At 30.8% G+C, this 18,500-nt stretch overlaps 1 protein-coding gene and 1 pseudogene across 4 annotated transcripts; both read right to left on the reverse strand.

The window, feature by feature from the left end:
- Positions 1-2,360: 2,360 nt before the first annotated feature.
- LOC106794861 (probable glutathione S-transferase) lies at positions 2,361-3,296 on the reverse strand (annotated as a pseudogene).
- Positions 3,297-5,202: 1,906 nt separating this feature from the next.
- On the reverse strand, positions 5,203-17,718 carry LOC100811780 (general transcription and DNA repair factor IIH subunit TFB1-1). 4 transcript variants are annotated; one of them, XM_041005828.1, is made up of 20 exons: positions 17,201-17,718; positions 17,029-17,107; positions 16,827-16,888; positions 16,557-16,617; positions 15,913-16,021; positions 15,034-15,109; positions 14,614-14,709; positions 13,642-13,686; positions 12,269-12,325; positions 11,994-12,149; positions 11,830-11,895; positions 10,985-11,108; positions 10,245-10,301; positions 10,055-10,164; positions 8,894-9,085; positions 8,610-8,723; positions 8,298-8,375; positions 7,207-7,254; positions 6,992-7,060; positions 5,203-5,514 (listed from the first exon to the last, which is right to left on the reverse strand). In XM_041005828.1, exons 1-20 carry the CDS (start codon positions 17,279-17,281, stop codon positions 5,431-5,433), a joined length of 1,764 nt encoding a protein of 587 aa, XP_040861762.1. In that variant the 5' UTR covers positions 17,282-17,718; the 3' UTR covers positions 5,203-5,430. The 4 variants fall into 4 exon arrangements, with proteins under 4 accessions (XP_040861762.1, XP_006589335.1, XP_006589334.1 ...); XM_006589272.4 differs by lacking the exon at positions 8,610-8,723; XM_006589271.4 differs by lacking the exon at positions 8,298-8,375.
- Between the last annotated feature and the right edge of the window lie 782 nt (positions 17,719-18,500).

Below are 18,500 nucleotides of genomic sequence, written 5' to 3' on the forward strand. Positions count from 1 at the left end.
ACATATATTTCATTAAAATATAGTTGTAGAGGGAAAAATTATCAAGTTTATAAGTTATTTTCCTTCATTTTGAAAGACTATATAAATATTAAAAAAAATTATAATTTGCTAGGCTTGCTAGGACATCCTAACACCATTAGACCTTCTAATACCATAGGATAATGTCCTATCCAAACATAGAGACCAAATACAATAATAGATACATCAGTTTTAGTAGTATGGTTTTTTTTATAAGAAAGTTAATTCAAAAGTTTGAATTATGTAAAAGTTTATATATCATTACTTAATAATTTATAAACATATTATTCATTTATTAAATTATAGTTGTAGAGGATTAAATTATTAAAGTTTATAAGTCATTTTTCATACTTTTTTTAAATCAATAAAATGTTGGTCCAATTATATGACTTTATGATAATTGCAAAATTTGAATTAATTGATAGTCAATTTTGACTAAGAATGATTACAATTTTTGTACTTTATTGTTATTTTTAATGAAATAATAAAGAAATTAATATATTTGCACTTATTGATTAATATAAGTGCTTTGGAGGAAAACTAATGCAAAAATTAAAAGAAAAAGCCTTTGAAATTTTTTTGGAAGAATTTGACCCCTTACTTAGTGCGCAATCCAGGTTTAGCGCAAAGAAGATTCACGAAAAATATGAATGTCTATTAGTATATGCAATGACATCAAATTACAAATTATAATAAAAGTTTGTTGATTTTTTTAAATCACTCAATTATTTTTTATTGACTGATCATTTAAAAAATCACAACCTTAAAAAAATCATTCCAAAAGAGGTGAATATTTTTTACAAATTAAAAGTATCATTGTAATTACAATTTTTCCTAAAAATTATTCATGGATCTAATTTAACTATAATATTTTACAATAAACATTTTTTTTACTTAAACCTTCAATCAAGCATGAGAGTGTAAAATAAATTATTTATAGTTTATAAAACGAGTATTCTTTTTTCTTTTGAACTCAATTAATGAGTTTGTTAAAAAAAATTGTCGCCATCATTATATTTTTTTTTTCAAATTATAGTAATTATCACAATTTACTTTTAACATTTAGATATATTTATCGTACTTTTTACATTTTTGGAGACTAAATTTTGTATTTTCATATTTTAAGGACGCATTTGTTAGCCAATTAGGAAGACAAAAAGTAAAAAAAATATTATATGACAAATATGCGTATATGTTGACAATTAGATATGACTATATTGATTATTTTAATGATAAATTTGTCCCTATGTCTCATGTAGGTTATTTGAGTGATGTAAGTTAACCGAATCGCCAAATATATTTATCACACTTTTTACATTTTCAAAGACTAAATTTTATATTTTCATCTTTCACATATTTGTCAGCAAATTATATATTTAGGGAAAAAATAAATATTTAACCAATTTTTAATATACTTATCAGCAACATCATTGTTTTTGAGCACCGCTGCATGACATATTTTCTTTTCCTCGATTTACACGTACTAGTTATAATTAAGGTTATTATAGTATTAAAAATATTATTTTAATGACACTATATCTATGATAATGTTAATGTATTTAATATTTCAGCAAGTAATTTAGTTATAGTTAGTGGATCTAAAATATGTTTAGTATTATTGTTGTGAATAATATGATTATCCGTTCTATACTATTTTTACATCCTAATATTATTATTACTATAAAAATATAGGTATTGTTTTATTTGTGTGTCGATTTTTTTATTTAGGTATTGCATTTTTCTTATAAAAATTAATATATTTTTTAATATCTTTTAGTATCAGCATTATATAACACATAACATAATAAAAAATAATAATATATGACGTGTATTTTTCAATTTTATGAAATTTATTTATATTTATAATTCACTTTAATTTTTCCACCTTATAATAATTTGTAAGTTTCTTGACGCAAACATTAAAATTCTGTTTCATAATTCACACTGTAAAATTCTGTTTTTAAAATTATTTGTTTTTTTAAAAATTTAAAAATATTTTTTGTTTAAATTTTGATTATAAAAATTAAATGTTGAATACAATAATTTTTCTTGTTTCTTAATTTATTTATTATGTTCAATTCAGTCCCTCCATTTTTAATAGGTTTAATCAGGTCTCTTATTTTTTAAGATAAGTTAAATTTGGTTTCTTTATTTGTAAAATTTTTAATTTGATCTCCTGTTATCTAAAACTAGCAAATAATTTCTATATACCTATTATGAATGTAAATTTCCTAGGATCGATAAACTTTTTAAATTTTATTAACCAAAGAAATACAACTTTACGGTATCGTTAGCTTTGCACCAAGAATTCCCATGTTGCAGAAAACGATTCACTTACTCTGTTAGGAAGACACCAAAAGTTTTTCTCTGAAAAACTTAAAAAAACCCACCATTTTCTCATGGTCAGGGAGGTTTTCTTTAATAACAGGAGCATTCTTGAAATTATTATACCATGAATGCAAGTGAGGGAATTTCTCATCATCCAGAATCTTCACTTCAAGAGTATCTTCTACAACCTCAAGAAATTTGACTATGGACCCAAAAAGCTATGTCCACAATGTTAAAAGTGTCTCCCCCCAAAAAAATTATTCTGATCACTTAAGCACTGATCCTCAACCACTCTGAAATGCTCCCATATATTATTATTCTCTATGGCCTTCTCTTGCTATTCACCATTTCTGCTAACAGCAAGTGACACAACTGCATCCTAAAACATTAAAACCATCATTATCGATCGTCACTCTGAACAACTAATATATATAGGAATTCTATAACATAGAAAGTAATTAATGAGAAAACAAAGTACAGTAAGTTGGTTATAATTAATTACTTAATTAAAGGTAAATAGAACATTAAATTGTGATCATGATGGAAAAGTTAGAAAAATACGCATGGTTAAGTATTCAAAAAATAGAAAAATGATAGCTATATATTAAATTTGTACTAACATTTTTGTACAAATTAAGGAAAAAAGATATATATATATATATATATATATATATATATATATATATATATATAAAGAATTGGGAGAAAAATATTTTTTTTACCGTCCACATGTATGTATCATTCACAAGAAACAATTTTATTCAAGTTATGATGAAAAAAATATAGAGAACAGAAATAATAATGTTGTAGAAAGTATTGTATAAAATTTGTTATATGATCAACAATAACATTCTAAAAATATTGTACCATGTCATCAGCATATTTAACCCAAACCGAGCCAGAGCTCTCTCATAGGAATCAGTAGGAAGCAATTGGTCGTGTGGCCATATTTAGTAAAATCACAATAAATTGTTATTTTTTTTATAGTTTCATGTCATAAAAAATAACTAAATGAAACTAATTACAATTTTTTTTTACAAAATCAAAGACCTGTTTACATTTTTTTTTAATTTAAAGACCTAAATAAAAATTCTCAAAATATTCAGAAACCTCGTATTTTTTTAAAAAATAGTCAGGTGCTCCCCTTTTTGCTGTCTTTCTGATTTACAATATATCGAATGACGCAAGTTCCTATCCTAGCAAAATTTATGTGATAAGGATTTTTTAATGTAAGAATGAAAGAAAAAACGGCATGTATGCTTCAAATCTTTAGGAATTTTTTTTCATGGTTACCCAAAAAATTTAACTTATTAAAGGATAAATATCCAAATTCTATTGAAGTATTGTTATAATATGCTGTTAAAGGCTTACCTATTGTTATACAAGTTAGCACAACTTTTTAAAATAAGATTTTCTAATTTTCTTTTCATTATTTAGTGTAAATACAATCCGATATATACCTTTGTGGAAAAGTCTGAGTTTTTGAGTTTTGGTATTTAACATTTCGTTAGGGTGATGAAATTTGATAAGGATCTTATGGCAAATCGATCGGTGTCGTCATTGCTTGCATCAGTAATTAATAAATATATCTATGCCTAATTGCCCACTCCTTTTCCTTCATTTAATGATATAGTTTCTTTTTAATTAGATTTTATTTTATTTTTCGTTTTCATTTGAAGGGGAAGATATATAGTGAAAATATTTTTCTACTCTTACCTATTATTTTTCTCTTATCTACTGAGGTTTTTTTACGTTAAATATGTGTTGGTATCTATTGTTGGTTTAGGTAACAAATTTGCCAGAACCCCCGATCCAACCCTACCAATGTATTTCCATTGTGAATACTTTATTAGGGTCAGTTTTGACGTGAGAGTAAAAATAAAGGGAAAATTCATAAATTAATCTTGAAACGTGTTTCTTGATTAACCATCTATGAATTTTTCATTGCATTTCTACCGTGCTACTAAACTGTGAATTTTTGTCTACTTTTCAAAGTACCAAAAGGCCAAGCAAAGCCGAAAAATGACCACTACCTACTCTGAACGCGCGTGCACTGATATTCATATACTCGTATTAAATTGTGTTTTTTTCTTTAAAATAAATATACTTTCTCACTTTATTCATGCCATTCTTTCTTACTGTGGGTTTCTTCCTTTTTACTACAATTAAAAATTACCTTTTATTTTTTTTTTTAAATAACATGATTCCTAGCATATTCAAATCTCTAAAATGAGAATTATTTCAAAACAAACATGTCAACCACAATGAAAAAAAAATAATTGTGCTACAAAGAATAATTAATCATACATATTAATTGAAATGTTTTCGCCCAAAAAATATCCCGATTCACCCAAATATTCATTTGGCGAATACGAAAGTATCATTTTGACGGAAAGTTAATTAAATTTAAGAGAACATGATGTTTGCTTCTTACTCAGGTAGTCAGCAATGTCTACAAATCATGATGATGTTCTCACATTCTTACTGTGGGGGTTTCTTACTTCCTTCATTTTTCCATTTTCTTTTCTCTATCTTTATTTCTTTATTTTTTTCTCATGTTTTGTAATTATAGTAAACTCTTGCAAGATTATGAACCCTCTAAAACTTATAGATATTTTTCTAATGCCATGTTAGTAAGACAATTCTAGTTTTTTTTTTATCAACATGACAGTATGCAATACAATAAATATACAAAATTGTATTGCTGTAAGCACAAAGCAGTATAATTATTTCCGTCTTGAACAAACACAGAGCAGTTAATTAAACCACGTTATTCACTTATCCTTTGTTGTATGTGCTTCTAAAGTAAAGCAGCAGTAAAGTACATATTAAAGGGAGGAAGAGGGAGACAGGAGGAGCTGGAAACTTGTGTCCTTTGCCTTGGGACAGTGTTAACAAGTAATTCTACGTTACATGTTAACTATCAATTAAGACTGTTGCTGACTAATTCTCATGGAAATTCATTTTTTTCATCACGATATAAATGGCCATTCGGGTTTGTGTTCACGGCAAAATTGATGGAATATACATTCCTAAATTGTTATAGTATGATGCTCGCAGTGCAGAGAGCGAAACATTCTCCAACTAAACATAACCGTTAGGCTTCTGTCCTCTTGCATTTCTTTTCCTGATGTCAGCCTCATAGTGTAACAAGGCAGCATTCAGAGCCTGCACCAAAATGTCTTTATTTTTTAATCCTTCATAAGGTGGAATAAACATCAAGATTAAAAAGAAAAAGACAATAAGAAACAATGGCATGATGATCCGTCCACTAAATTGAACTGAACAAGAACATCAGTCAGTAGTCACAAAACACCCGTACTAGTGCCAAAAACAAGAATTGAATTGAGCATAGACAGAGTTAGTGGATAACTATAGATTGGGGGGAGGGGGAACCCAGACATAACTGAAGCAGAAAGCCTTCTTTCTGAAAGAGGAAAAACAAAAAAAGAAAAGGGAAAATCATGAAACACTGAAACTAATGGTCAATGTTTGCTATTCTCCATTGCACATAATTTCATCAGTCACACTGTGCAGAAAGTCAGGATGGGTGATAAATGAAAAATAAAATAAGACTTAAATATACTTTTAGTCCCTAACATATTACTTTTTTTTGGTTTTAGTTCCAATTTAAATTTTATTCATTTTTAATCTCTGTATTTAACAAAAACACTCTGTTTAGTTCCTCATCAGGGACTAAAACAGCATTTAATTTTTGTAGGGACTGACTTAAATAATAATTTTAGGAACCAAGAGCATAATTAAGCCTATCTCATATTTCTGAGAGAGAAAAAATATTAAAAGGTGACAATATAAATTACAAAAAGAAATTAGCATCCTCAAGTGATAAAATACATGTTTATAAATTATATAATAATAATTTAGGAGCATGAAAGGTGAAAACAAGCAGTTTAAGATATGGTAATTGCAAACAGTGCACCAAGTGGGATTAGATACATGGTCTGATGCCATTTGGCTTTTCACAAACCACTTTTTCAATACCATTTAATGAAAGTTTAATCAGACTATCTCCCATTAGGACTCACATGACCAAACTGCGTTTAGAAGGAACCAAGTAAATATGACTAAATTTTGTTTTTAGTCCTTCAAAAAATCTTTTGTTGGTTTGGTTTTCATAAATTTTAAATAATTTAAGAGTCTCTACCACCACTTACTGGCAAAGTGGCATGAATCTAAGCATGTCACATCTTATGCCATCTCAAAATGGTCATTAAAGTGGCATGGCTAAATGCATGTCACATTTCCACCAGGTGGCGACAGAGGTCAGAAATCATTTTCTAAAATTATAAACTTTATGAGAACCAAAACAGAAAAAAAACATTGAAGGAATAAAATCAAATTTAGCCATATTTTTAAGAACTCAAAGCACATTTAAGCCAAAACACAATAAATACCAATAAAATAAACTATAAAAGGTTTATTTCAAAGTAGTTGATTTCATTAAGTAGGAAGTGGTTTGTGTTTGTCAAATCCAATCTGAAAAAGAAACAATTCTATTAAACTTGTGAAAATGCATTAGTTTCCATAAAAGTTGTACTTTTCTTTTATTTAGGAGGCAGGATATGCAGCAATTTAGGAAGATCACACACACAAAAAATGAAGCATGGTAGTATGTTGAGCTCACCTGCTGCATAGGATGGACAACAAGGGAAACATGGTGCCGCAGGTCTGACTCAGCAGATACCTTTATGTCCTAGGAATCAACAAATAAAAATAGAAACAGTATAGTAGTTACTACTTACTACAAATAAAATTAATGCAGGTATCCACAAAATAACAGAATAAGAGCAAACACAGTGGAGTGAGGAACACTAGTAGAGGCTTTTGCTAAATGCATACCTCAAGTTTAGAATATATTTGTGATATGGAATCTTTCAGTCTTCTTGTCTGCATTTAATTGATGAGTGAAGAAAACATGAGATATAATAAAATGCAATTTGGCATGATTACTCAATGAATCACTATAAACATATCTACTGCTAGATTTCATCCTAAAACCAATTGGCATTAAGTGAAATGTTGCCCAACAAATATATAAGTTGCACCCCAAAAATTGAGACCATTGGTGATGTGGGACTTTTCATCAGCCCCTCTCCACAAATGCCTGACAGAAGAGGTGATGCCTACCAGAATAGACGATTCACAAAGATGTGATATAGGCTATTATACTATATTAGATTTTTTAAGTGAAGTTGCCCAACTAATATACTCATCTGACGTAGACTACTTATATTAGAGTTTTTAAGTGAAGCTTAAGCCCCTGCTTAACTGCTCAGATAAGTGATTCCTTACAAGGTATCGAAGCCTTTCTTTGACCCTTTGAGCAAAATAAGTTCATAAGGTTACAGATATTAGTTTAATAGTTACTAACATCTTAAAACAAACGGGCTTTTATTGATAAGTCACATGTTAGAGATGTAATTATTGGATACATGATGTAAAAGCCAAGTCTAATGGGATAAATGGTTTATTAACAATTACTTAGCCTGAAACAGTTCATCAAAATGCACATAGTACATGACATAATATCAAACCCCATATCATTACCTCTTCTCATATCAAACTAAGAAATTCTTATTAAAGCCAGCACAACAGTTTATATAAAATCAAGCAGGATTTTTGACAAAACTGGTTTACTGATTGACCTATCATGCAAGCCAATAGAAACTTCTTGCAATGTAAACCATAACAATATATTATCATGAAGTGAATATGCCGCTCTTTAAAATAAAACAGCAAGAGATAGAGGGATGGGGGAAAAAAGTGTGATGAAGATCCATGACAAAAACAAATGACATATGATGAGCTCAAGAAATAATTGCAAGCAAATCCACATCCCAGACTTATTCTAGTGGTGCAATATTAGATGGGTCATGCATAGCAATCATCATTGAAAGATCTTGTTGAAATCACAACAGCTCAACATGTACCTTACTGACAAGGTTTTGTGTTGAAACTGGATATGAAGACCAAAAGTGCCTCAGCAATTCCTGACTGCACACCCAATGCTGGAAGAAATATGCATGTATGACAAAAACATAAATACAAACATTCAGAACTATCCTAAAAAGAGAAAAAAAAAAAAAAACTATTGAAAGCCAAACTAAAGCTTGAAAGTAAAAGCAAATAATCTCAACACACAAATAGATTATCCCCTTCTCTTTTTTCTGTTCTTTCCATCCATTCTTTTTTATTTTCCTTTATCCTTCTCAAAGATCTCAGAAAAATTGGGGATGACTCACATCTAGTAGTTTCTCCTTAGTTGAATTGGGTAAAATATCAAGGACACTCTCTTGAGAACTTTTCCCAAGATGATATTTGGTGCTTGTGATATTTTTAGTCAATCCGTTAAGGACCTGGAAAAAAATAAATGGCTTTTATTTTCAAAAGGAGAGAATATTTGTTATTACAAAAGAAACATTGTCATAGAAAAATATCGAGCATTTAACCATATACATTTGTCAATAGTAAAAAAAAATAGATATATATTTTTTAAATGTAGAATTATGTGATACAAATATATTACCTTAAGAGCAACATCTGGACTAAAGAGAGGATCCCTTAATCCAGTAGTTTTGATTTTAGATATTGATGCCCTCAAAGAGTCATAGGCTTCCTCAGAACCCAAACTGCATTTCATTTGCTCCATTCCAGCTTGGGAATCATCCAATGTTTTTACAGCATTAGCTTGTTGGGAATCAAAATAGTCACGAGGATCCTGATCAAGAAACAAATATAAAAGTCATAACACTAAATAGATATTTTATCCCAAAATACAATTAATTATTATTTAATAAATTTTATATGGGTTTTCTATTGTATGCCCATGAGTAAATGATAAGTCAAAGATAGAAAGTTTTTATTGAAAAAAAATTATTATATCAAAAGCACAAAAGCAGTGTTATTGGACTCGACTCGGACCGACCGGGTCAACTCATTAACCCGGGAACCAGTGCCCTGGTTCAAGCCTGTTACTCGATCGGTTATGTATATGAACCGGTTAAAAAGGTCTAACTCGGCCGATTTTTAGCAAACTCGGTCACTCGGAGAATTCTTTAGAACCTCCCCGATGTCTGTCTGCATGCTCACTTTTTACTATGCCTCTTTTTCTTTTTCCTCTGTTGCTTGTTATACGCCTGTACCACTGCCACACACTACAATGCATATTTTTCTCTCTCCTGAGTTGTTGTACGTGTACCTCACCCTTACCTACGAGGCTATGCCTCTTTCTCTTCCCTATATTAATATTGTTACTTCACATACACACATAGTATTCATTTAAGTGCTAGAAATAAAAACAATTTACTAAAAAGCACAAGGATTGATTTGAACCCAGATAATTATTCTGTAAAGTAGTAACAAATATAATGTATATACTATCATTTGATTATAATTATATTAATATTTTTTTATGTATAAAAGTTTATGTTATAAATTATTTAATATTTTTTTAATATAATCCGCATCAGCACCTTGACTAAGTCGATGACCGGTCCGACTCTAATAACTATACACAAAAGTTATTAATGCTTTATCTTTTATGTAATTTAAAGCCTTTATCAGGGTGTATTTAATACTTTCATACCATGTGCCCACGAGCACACATTTCATAAATCGAGTTATTAACTAAAAATATATCAGTGCTATAATAATCATTGTTCATTTAATTCCTGAGACAAAATTGGACCTTGATACAGAGTGGTGCATATGGATGATTATCTTGTGCCTGAAGATCCTCAATCGGGGTCATTTTAGAAATTCTGTTTCGTCGCTCCTCATCTACAACCCCATCACATTCTGAATAGTGGAATGATATAAGAATTTGCTCCGTGTGAATCAAAGGGAAAAAGGACAAGAAAAAAGTCAGCCACACTAACCCTGTTTTCTCCGGGCAAGAATTTCTGCTACTGTTCTTGGGTGTTCCATCTCCATATCTACATTTATATTTTCAAATTTGACTCATCAGACCAGACCATATGGGCATAAATAAGTTGCACCTATCCACATTTGAATGCATTCTATTCTCAAGAGTCTCAATTGATCATGGGAAAATGTTGTTAAAGTGTTTCTTACTCTAGGTCAAGGAAACACTTAATGCCAATAAAATTTTTCAACAAAATAAGAACAGAAGACAAGTTTAAGATTCTTAAAAGCTAAGCTTTTCCAGTTTGTACCATGATTCTTCACAACCACTAAAAATCCTGCTGAAACCATCGAAGAATTTTTAAGAGAAGCCAATAGCAGAGAAGTGATAATACAAGCATGTGTGTGTGAGTAAATATCTCTCCCCTCACTTTGCATATGAGCTCTTTTACAGAGTAGAAATAATTAAAAGCTAACTTAAATATGGCTACAGGAGTAAAGCAAATTAATCACAAGGTAATAACTTAATTATGATATGCATTATTCAGTGTTTGCCAATCTTATGAATTTACAATCGATAACTTTTTTGTCTGCCAACAGATAAATTTTAGACAAAATAAAATATAGGGAAAGCATTATGATATGGGAAGACATAAAATATAGCCAATATGTGAACAAAATTTAAGAATAAAATTATAAAACAATTATTTTTGGTAAATACACAGAAAAAGTCAAATTGAAGAGAGGAAACTACCTAAAGTTTTTCCTTCAAGAACAACTGCCCCTTGTCTATTAAGATCTTGCAACAATGTTCTCTTATACAAAGAATTTTGGGCTTCAGATATATCCTTGCTACCATCTCGGAAAATCCCATGATCCTTATCATCAAATAGCATAGAAGGTTAAGATACAGAAATTCAATGCAAATCTAGCACTTCTAATCAATGACATAAACAGAAATGTATGCGTGTGTATATATATATATAGACACACACACATATAACTCAATATACAGTTATACACTTAATAAGATGTCAAATGCTGGGAGAGAGATGGGTATGCGAAAGCATTACCAAGGGTTTCTAGGGAGAAAACAGAAAATTTGAAAACAGAGTCAAAACAAACATTTTCTAAATCTTGAAAATTTGAAAATGAAAACTATTCAGAAAAAGTTTTCTCAAACCAAACGAGCCCTAAAATTACACTAAAATACTGAATGTTTTACTAGAGTAATTTCTGCTACAAAAATTCAAAGCAAAACTGCTTTCCTTCATTGCGCAAACAATAGCAAATTACATACAAGACAGCCTTAGTAAAACAACTTTTTCAAGGAAAAGATATGCCAACTATAGATTTGAATCCTTAAAATAAAAATTAAATTAAATAATTTATATAACTATAATCATGCTTCCAGTTATCATCTTACCAACATAGTTAGCAAAATGTAACAAGGTATGCTATCACTATTTAATACAAAGAGTGATACAAGTTGCAAGGTGAAATTTTACACTAAAAAGGGTGAACTTGCATAAAATATGAAAAACTATGCTGTGAAAGAACCTCCTATATGAGGTTGAGGAATAGTTTCATTCACCATACAGGAAGATGTGTGTAATCATCTCCTTGATCTGCTTCCATGTCTAAAGTTGGATCAACCCTTCGAACCTGCAAACAGACATAAACATAATAATATAAATGGAATAGAGAATGCAGCTAAAAGATCTTCAATGAGAATCAAGATTAAAGAGAAAGAAGACAAAGACCTTCTTTCGAGCTTCAATTTCTAATATCTCATCATCTTTCAGAAAAACAGCAAGATCCTCATCTTCAGCAGCCTCAGCAGCTGCTGCAACAGCATTTTTGGTGCTATGGAGATACTCAGCTTTGAAATATTTATTCCAGAAATCTACCTCATTCATCTTAAATTTGAAGACCACGGGGAGAAAAAGAAATAATTTTAATAAGCAGAGTGCTAGGTTATTTCACACAAATTATCATCAAAGATAAATAATAAATACTTCACTGATTTTCAACATACTTTACTAGGTACAAAATTGAGGAATGCCTGGTGGACGGCAGGTTTGAGGGCAAAAATCTGGAAAGACAATAGTGCAAAGAAAGTAAGGATAAGTCATGTGTTCAATTTTTTCCAGAAATAAGAAATAAATATTGGAAAATGTACTTTAGAAGAATTATTTTGAAAGAATTACATTTGAAATTACAATCCCAAGACCACTAATGTGATAAGAATCCTAACCCCCAGTTAAATAAGGAAACATTTCTAATGAGATTGAGAAACAACTCAAGGTTGCTTGGTCAATTAGCAAACTAACTGATCCTATATATTCTAAAGCACTTCAGAGATATGCCAAGATATTCTAACAAAACCACATGATGGAAGAAAAGGAAAAACACATAAGATAAACCACAAACCAGTGCAAAGCCATACGATAAAACCGAAAATAGAGCCACTGCAACTACCCAAACACTAAAAAGAAAACTTCCTCTGAATAACTTGCATGTTAAAACTTAAAGAGTCTAAATTCTAAATTAAAAGTAAACTTAAAAGAACCCTCTCTTAACTTTGAAAAGCCAACATCAAAAAATTTCTTTTGAAGCCGTGATTTACTGTGGTGACTAATCTTGGAAGTTCCTTTTCCATCTTCCCATTTGAACTGTATGTCTTTGGTTGAAAAACCATCTTAATATTCTTAAACAACAAATTAACCAACTCCAACACCCCAAAAAGATGATTCCATAATAAGGAACAAACAATTACAACCTCAAATAAAAGGAGTTCAAGTGCTAGTGTGCTACTATATTTTACCTTATATATTAATCATGCTGATCCTCACAAATAATGAAGAAATTGAAAGTTTGCTCAATTCATTGACATCAACAACTACCAAGTCTTACCCCATTACATGGAAGGAATTTAGAAACCCCAATGCTAGGGGCATAATGAAATCACCACTTTTCTCAAGTAAAACTATTTTTCTTATCACTTCCATCTGATATCACTAAGATGAACCATGTGCATGCACATGAATGTGCAAAAAAACAAACATAAAAAGAGGAGAAAACTAAAACATGTGCTATAAATGATTGTATAAAATATAACGCATGTATAAAGGTGACTGTAATGTCACTCAATTAAATACTGTTTTCATCATGCTAAAATTTCATGCATAAGATTTTGTCTATATACCCACCATCCCCTCTATTGTACAGTGCACAACAGTATCACTTGTGCAAATATCACAATTAGCACCCACCAATGAGCAAATATCACAATAAAAAGACAATTGTGTACCTTAAATTTTAGCATAAACACTTGTAGCATAGAATCAAATCATTCAAGATTTAGCTTGAAATCTAATTAACTAATTTCGGGAAGAGTTAAAAGCATGCCTGATATTTTATCTCTGGCGTCAACTGAAATTTAACCTGGTTTATCTGAAAAAGAAGAATAAGGGAAAATAACTCAGTTAAAATATGCATGCAATCTGAAGCCAAATAAAATCCAGAAACTATTAAAAGATACTAAACATGGATTTAAAATTCACCAACTCTACATAAGAGCTTAATAACAATAAACAAGACTTATCTCATTAGATGGGGTTGGCTAAATAGATCAAATGATCTTATTGAGCTTTACTAAAATCATTTTTATATATGGAAAAAAAATATAGGACTTGTTTGGCTACTTTTTCAATGTCAAAAAACCAATTGAATGTACAGATACAAGAAAAATATAGGGCCCATTTGATTACCATTTTCAAAACATTTTTAAACTCTGAAAAGCCAAAAGTAAACGTTCTGTTCTCAGTGTTTATAATCAAGGAAGCAGAATAGGTTATTTTAAAAAATGTAAAATACAAACAGCTTTTACATGTTTCAGTTTTTATTTTGAAAACATTTTTCTTTTATGGAGGCAGGTCCATGATTACTAAAGTTCATTAATGGAAATCTCGTAAATAAATCAGAAATTCTAGACCCAGTCTCTGCTTCTTATACAAGTTCTTCATCAAATAGCATAATGTTTGTATTAAACAATCTGAGAATGACTTTAAAATCAGGGTAATAGACATGATATGGGTTTAGCTCATAAAAACAGAGCAAGTATAATCTTTTTCTCCCAAACGAATTTGCTTGTTGTATTATATCTGAAACAAGTTTTCATAATAAATTACCAAAACAAATGTTTGGTTATTTTGTGTTGTAAGTTGTTTCTTGTGAACTGTGTAACAAAATTAACTATGTTCATCAGGTTCAATGCCCATTTATACAATGTTCTCATGATGACATCCAACTATGCAGAGACACATCTAAGAGAAATCTTAAAGACAGAGCACCAATGCAGAAGGAGATGCAGTATCATACCCGTCCATCACTCATAGGCTTTGTGTCAAAGATCAAAGAATTTTTAAAACCAATCCGTTGTTTTAACTTTCTGCTTTCATCTTGATCCAGCAATTTCTGTAAAATATATTTAATATAAGGAATTCATTCAGATGAAGAGAAGAAAAATACAAGGAAATTGGAGGCTAAGATATCTTCCGAATGAAAACAAAAAGAGTAAACATCAATAGAGCAAAGCTGCATAATGCCTCTGAATATCTATTTGCAAAAATACTTTGCACGGTACTTTTCATGAGTAAATTTCTTTAAACCATCATTATATCAACCAACAACCTATCATCAGCAACATAGAATGGTCTCACTAGAGTTTAAAATTCAAATGATATTTGCAGACCATAACAAACTACTAAGAAAATTATATTATATCCATAATATCTTTACCTTCTTTGTAGCCCAAAATTCTGATTCTGTGAGCTTACCACTAGCCACAAGTTCCTTATGAAGCCTCTGCAACTTGCTGCAAAAGTTGAACTTTAGCAAAATCAGTAACAATGAGGGAAGCAAGGAATATCTGAAACTAAGATAACCTTAGAGTAGATAAAACATAATATTAAAAAAATGAGATGTGATACACATACAACAATTTATACAATATTATTTTTGTGTTTATCTCTCTCCACCATCCTATCATTTATTACATTTCAAATTCAAATTTCTCTCCCTTCTCTCTTCTTGGTTGTACACTTTGTTAAAGAGGCATATTTAACCATTAGTTCCACAAGTACAAATCAGTAATTGTATACAAACACATTCATTTAGTCTTGGCCACTAGTGAAGTAAAATTAATCATGTTTTCATGTGTTCTTAGAATATGGGTTTGAGCCTGACTCAACCCCAAAAAGCTAGCTTATAGGGTGAGGGGTTGTCTCCCACTTATATATTCTATTGTGTCTTTATTTCTAGCCGATGTGGGACTTGAATTTTTTTCAACACACCTCCTCACGCTCATCACGATTGGGCTTGGTGTGTGGATGACATGGTGGGTCGCCCGTTTAATGGATCTAGGATAGGCTTTGATACTATCTTAGAATGTGAGTTTGGACCTAACTCAACCCCAAAAGCTAACTCTTAGGATGAGGGTTGTCTCCTACTTATATATTCTATTGTGGCCTTATCTCTTGTCAATATGCGGCTTGAGTTTTTCTCAATACGTGTTAACCACATGTGACAGGTTGACGTTGGGTAGAAAATCCCAGCGGCACATTAATCATTACTCCTTTCTTTTAAAGCAATTAAAGTGCATTATCATAAACCAAATACCTATCTTCCTGCAATAGCTTTATCCTGAGTGCCATTTCAGCAGGGCTGAGCTGTTCCTCAGAAATAACTTTTGTAGCTTCTCCAGGCACATTCCTGTTAAGGGCAAAACCTGCTCAAACAGAACAAACAGCATAATATGGAAGCATACTCAAAACAACTGAAAATAAAAAATATTAAACATTAAAAATGGAATAAAAGAAAAATCACAAAAACCTCCTCATTAATTAAATTTATACCATTGTCTTTTTTCAATTCCCAAGTAAATTTGCATTAAAGAAAACAAAAGGGGGAGGGGGAGAATACAACAAAATTCTAGAAAATAAGTTATCAAGCAATGCATCATTTTCTTCTCTGACATATGTATAGACCAGGGAAATAAATACATGATGCTTAATTTATAAGTTATCAAGCAACACATCTGAAATCATATTTTAATTACATTTTTTACTGGTTTAACATGCTTAATTTATAAAAAAACTCTTAACTCCGTTACTCTGAGACTTAAGCCTGTGATCAAACAAGTAAACAGCATAGTAGCGCCTCATGATAAGCTACAGCATATGACAACTAAAGAATAAAAGAAAAAAGAAAAGGTAAAGAAGCCCCTAGGATAAAATTTTAAGCAGCCAAAGTAAGGAACTTACCCACCAATTCCCGGCAAACATGAAGATCTGCAAAACTTTCTAACTCGAAAATGCAACTTCCCTGAAACACCACATCTTAATACTCATAAATATAAAAAGGAGGAGACAAGAGCATGTTAAGTGTAGTACTGCTTAGTGAACCAAAAGCATTGAAAATTCAAACAAGCAATATTCAAGCATAACATATAGCAAAAAAAAAAAAGGAACCAACACAACACTAAATGGCACAACAAATGTAAACAAGAGCAGCAAGATTAAAAATAGAAAAACCTGTGCACGGATAAGGTTAAGCAATGGTGGTTGCTTTGATCCCTCTTTAGTGACTTTATGACCTACAATGTTTCCCAGCAGAACAAAAAAGAAAAAAGGACGCAATCAAAATCATGCATATTGCAGTATCAATAATTTTCAGGCAATTAAATAAGAGTCCATATTATTTAACTTTATAATCAGTTTAAGGAATCATAAGTACCCTGAATAAATCTGAACTCCACATCGAGCTTGGTTTTCGAGGTAGGATCATTCGGCTTGAAAACGAACCTATCTTGAGTCTGCAGAGAAGGGAAACAAAATTCAATAAACGATTAAACGCAGATTTCACGAAAGATTAAATAAACAAATTAAGGTGGGAATGCGAATTGCACCAATTTGAGGACGCCGGGGGTGCCAGGGTCTTTGACAGTGGTTTTGTATTTGGCACGCTTCACCACTTGCCGCGACGACATGTTTTTGAAATTTCGGTTGCGCGAAGAGTTCAGAGGATTGATTAATCTGAAACAGAAAGAATCAGAAGCGCGTTTGCGAGAGTGTGGTGTTTGGGAAATGAGGTATGCTCCGCATTGTGACGTGAAACTTTTAAAGAGGGAAGGGTTGAGGAAGAGGATCAAAGTATCAACCGCTTCCGAGATTCCGAGAATCGCGTCTCCGCCGTCGATGTGAAGAGGAGAGAGAAGAACGGCGCCGTGTAAAGGGGAGGCGATGAATCATAAAGCCAACACTGGGAGAGGAATTATATCATCATGTTATTATATTATGCTTTTCAACAACAGAGCAAAGACAAACGAACAGTAAAATTAAGTGTTCACATTATCCTTTAATTTTACCGGTGGGTGATTTTTTGTTTTTCAAAGTAAGGTATGACCAGAATGCTGTTCTATTAAAGAATCCAAGTGACTAGTTACTTCAACTACACCTTATGATATTGGACGGAGGATGCTTAATCAGTTAATCCTATAAATAACATGTTTAGATGAGATTTTTTTTCATAAATCAATTTCAAAAGTACGTTCAAAGCCAAAGTTGTGTTTGTTTAGATAAAAATTAGGTTCGACAGTTTTTTGATCCTAACGAGACAAAACACTTATTTCTCTGTTTGGTGTATTGGAATATGTGTTTTTTTGTTTGACAGTATTTTTTTTATTGAATTTGGTAAAATCTTCTCACTAATATTATTCTGTGAGTTCCTTAGCTTAGAGGTATGATCAGACATCATAGTATAGATTGAATTAAAGTTTAAGTTGTCTGAATCTTATACAAGGGAAATTGAATGAAAGAATCTCAATTCCTCTCGTAAGATTCTATGTATTCAGGTAGTTTACGGGACCAACTACGAAGTGGAGGTTAGTCGAATCCAAATAGTAAAATAAGTTTCTAACATGATGCAAACACACATTAAAGTCGCCTAAAAATAAAATAATTAAAACTTATTCTTTAAGTTCATAAAAAAATATATTGTTAGTATTTATAAACTATAAGGGCCTCATTGACAAAAAGACCACTTATGTTACTTAAAATATCCAACATATTTAAAGTAAAAAGTATCTTATAAAAATTATTTAAGTCTCACTTATTATTTAATTGTTCCTTTTTAACATACTAAATAATTATTTGTTAGCAATGTTGATTTAAATGACATTGACTTTGATTTATTTAAAATTTGAACTA

Source organism: Glycine max, chromosome 10, assembly GCF_000004515.6.
Source record: "Glycine max cultivar Williams 82 chromosome 10, Glycine_max_v4.0, whole genome shotgun sequence".
In the NCBI taxonomy this organism is placed as follows: domain Eukaryota; kingdom Viridiplantae; phylum Streptophyta; class Magnoliopsida; order Fabales; family Fabaceae; genus Glycine; species Glycine max.

Bases quoted from the DNA above. Each gene is read 5' to 3' on its own strand.
- LOC100811780 (XM_041005828.1), bottom strand. From the start codon at position 17,281: ATGTCGTCGCGGCAAGTGGTGAAGCGTGCCAAATACAAAACCACTGTC. The intron at 10,302-10,984 runs GTAGTTTCCTCT...ATATAAATGTAG, and splicing joins TCTTGAAGGAAAAACTTTAG to ATATGGAGATGGAACACCCA. The intron at 8,376-8,609 runs GTGAGTCATCCC...TATTTCTTCCAG, and splicing joins CTAAGGAGAAACTACTAGAT to CATTGGGTGTGCAGTCAGGA.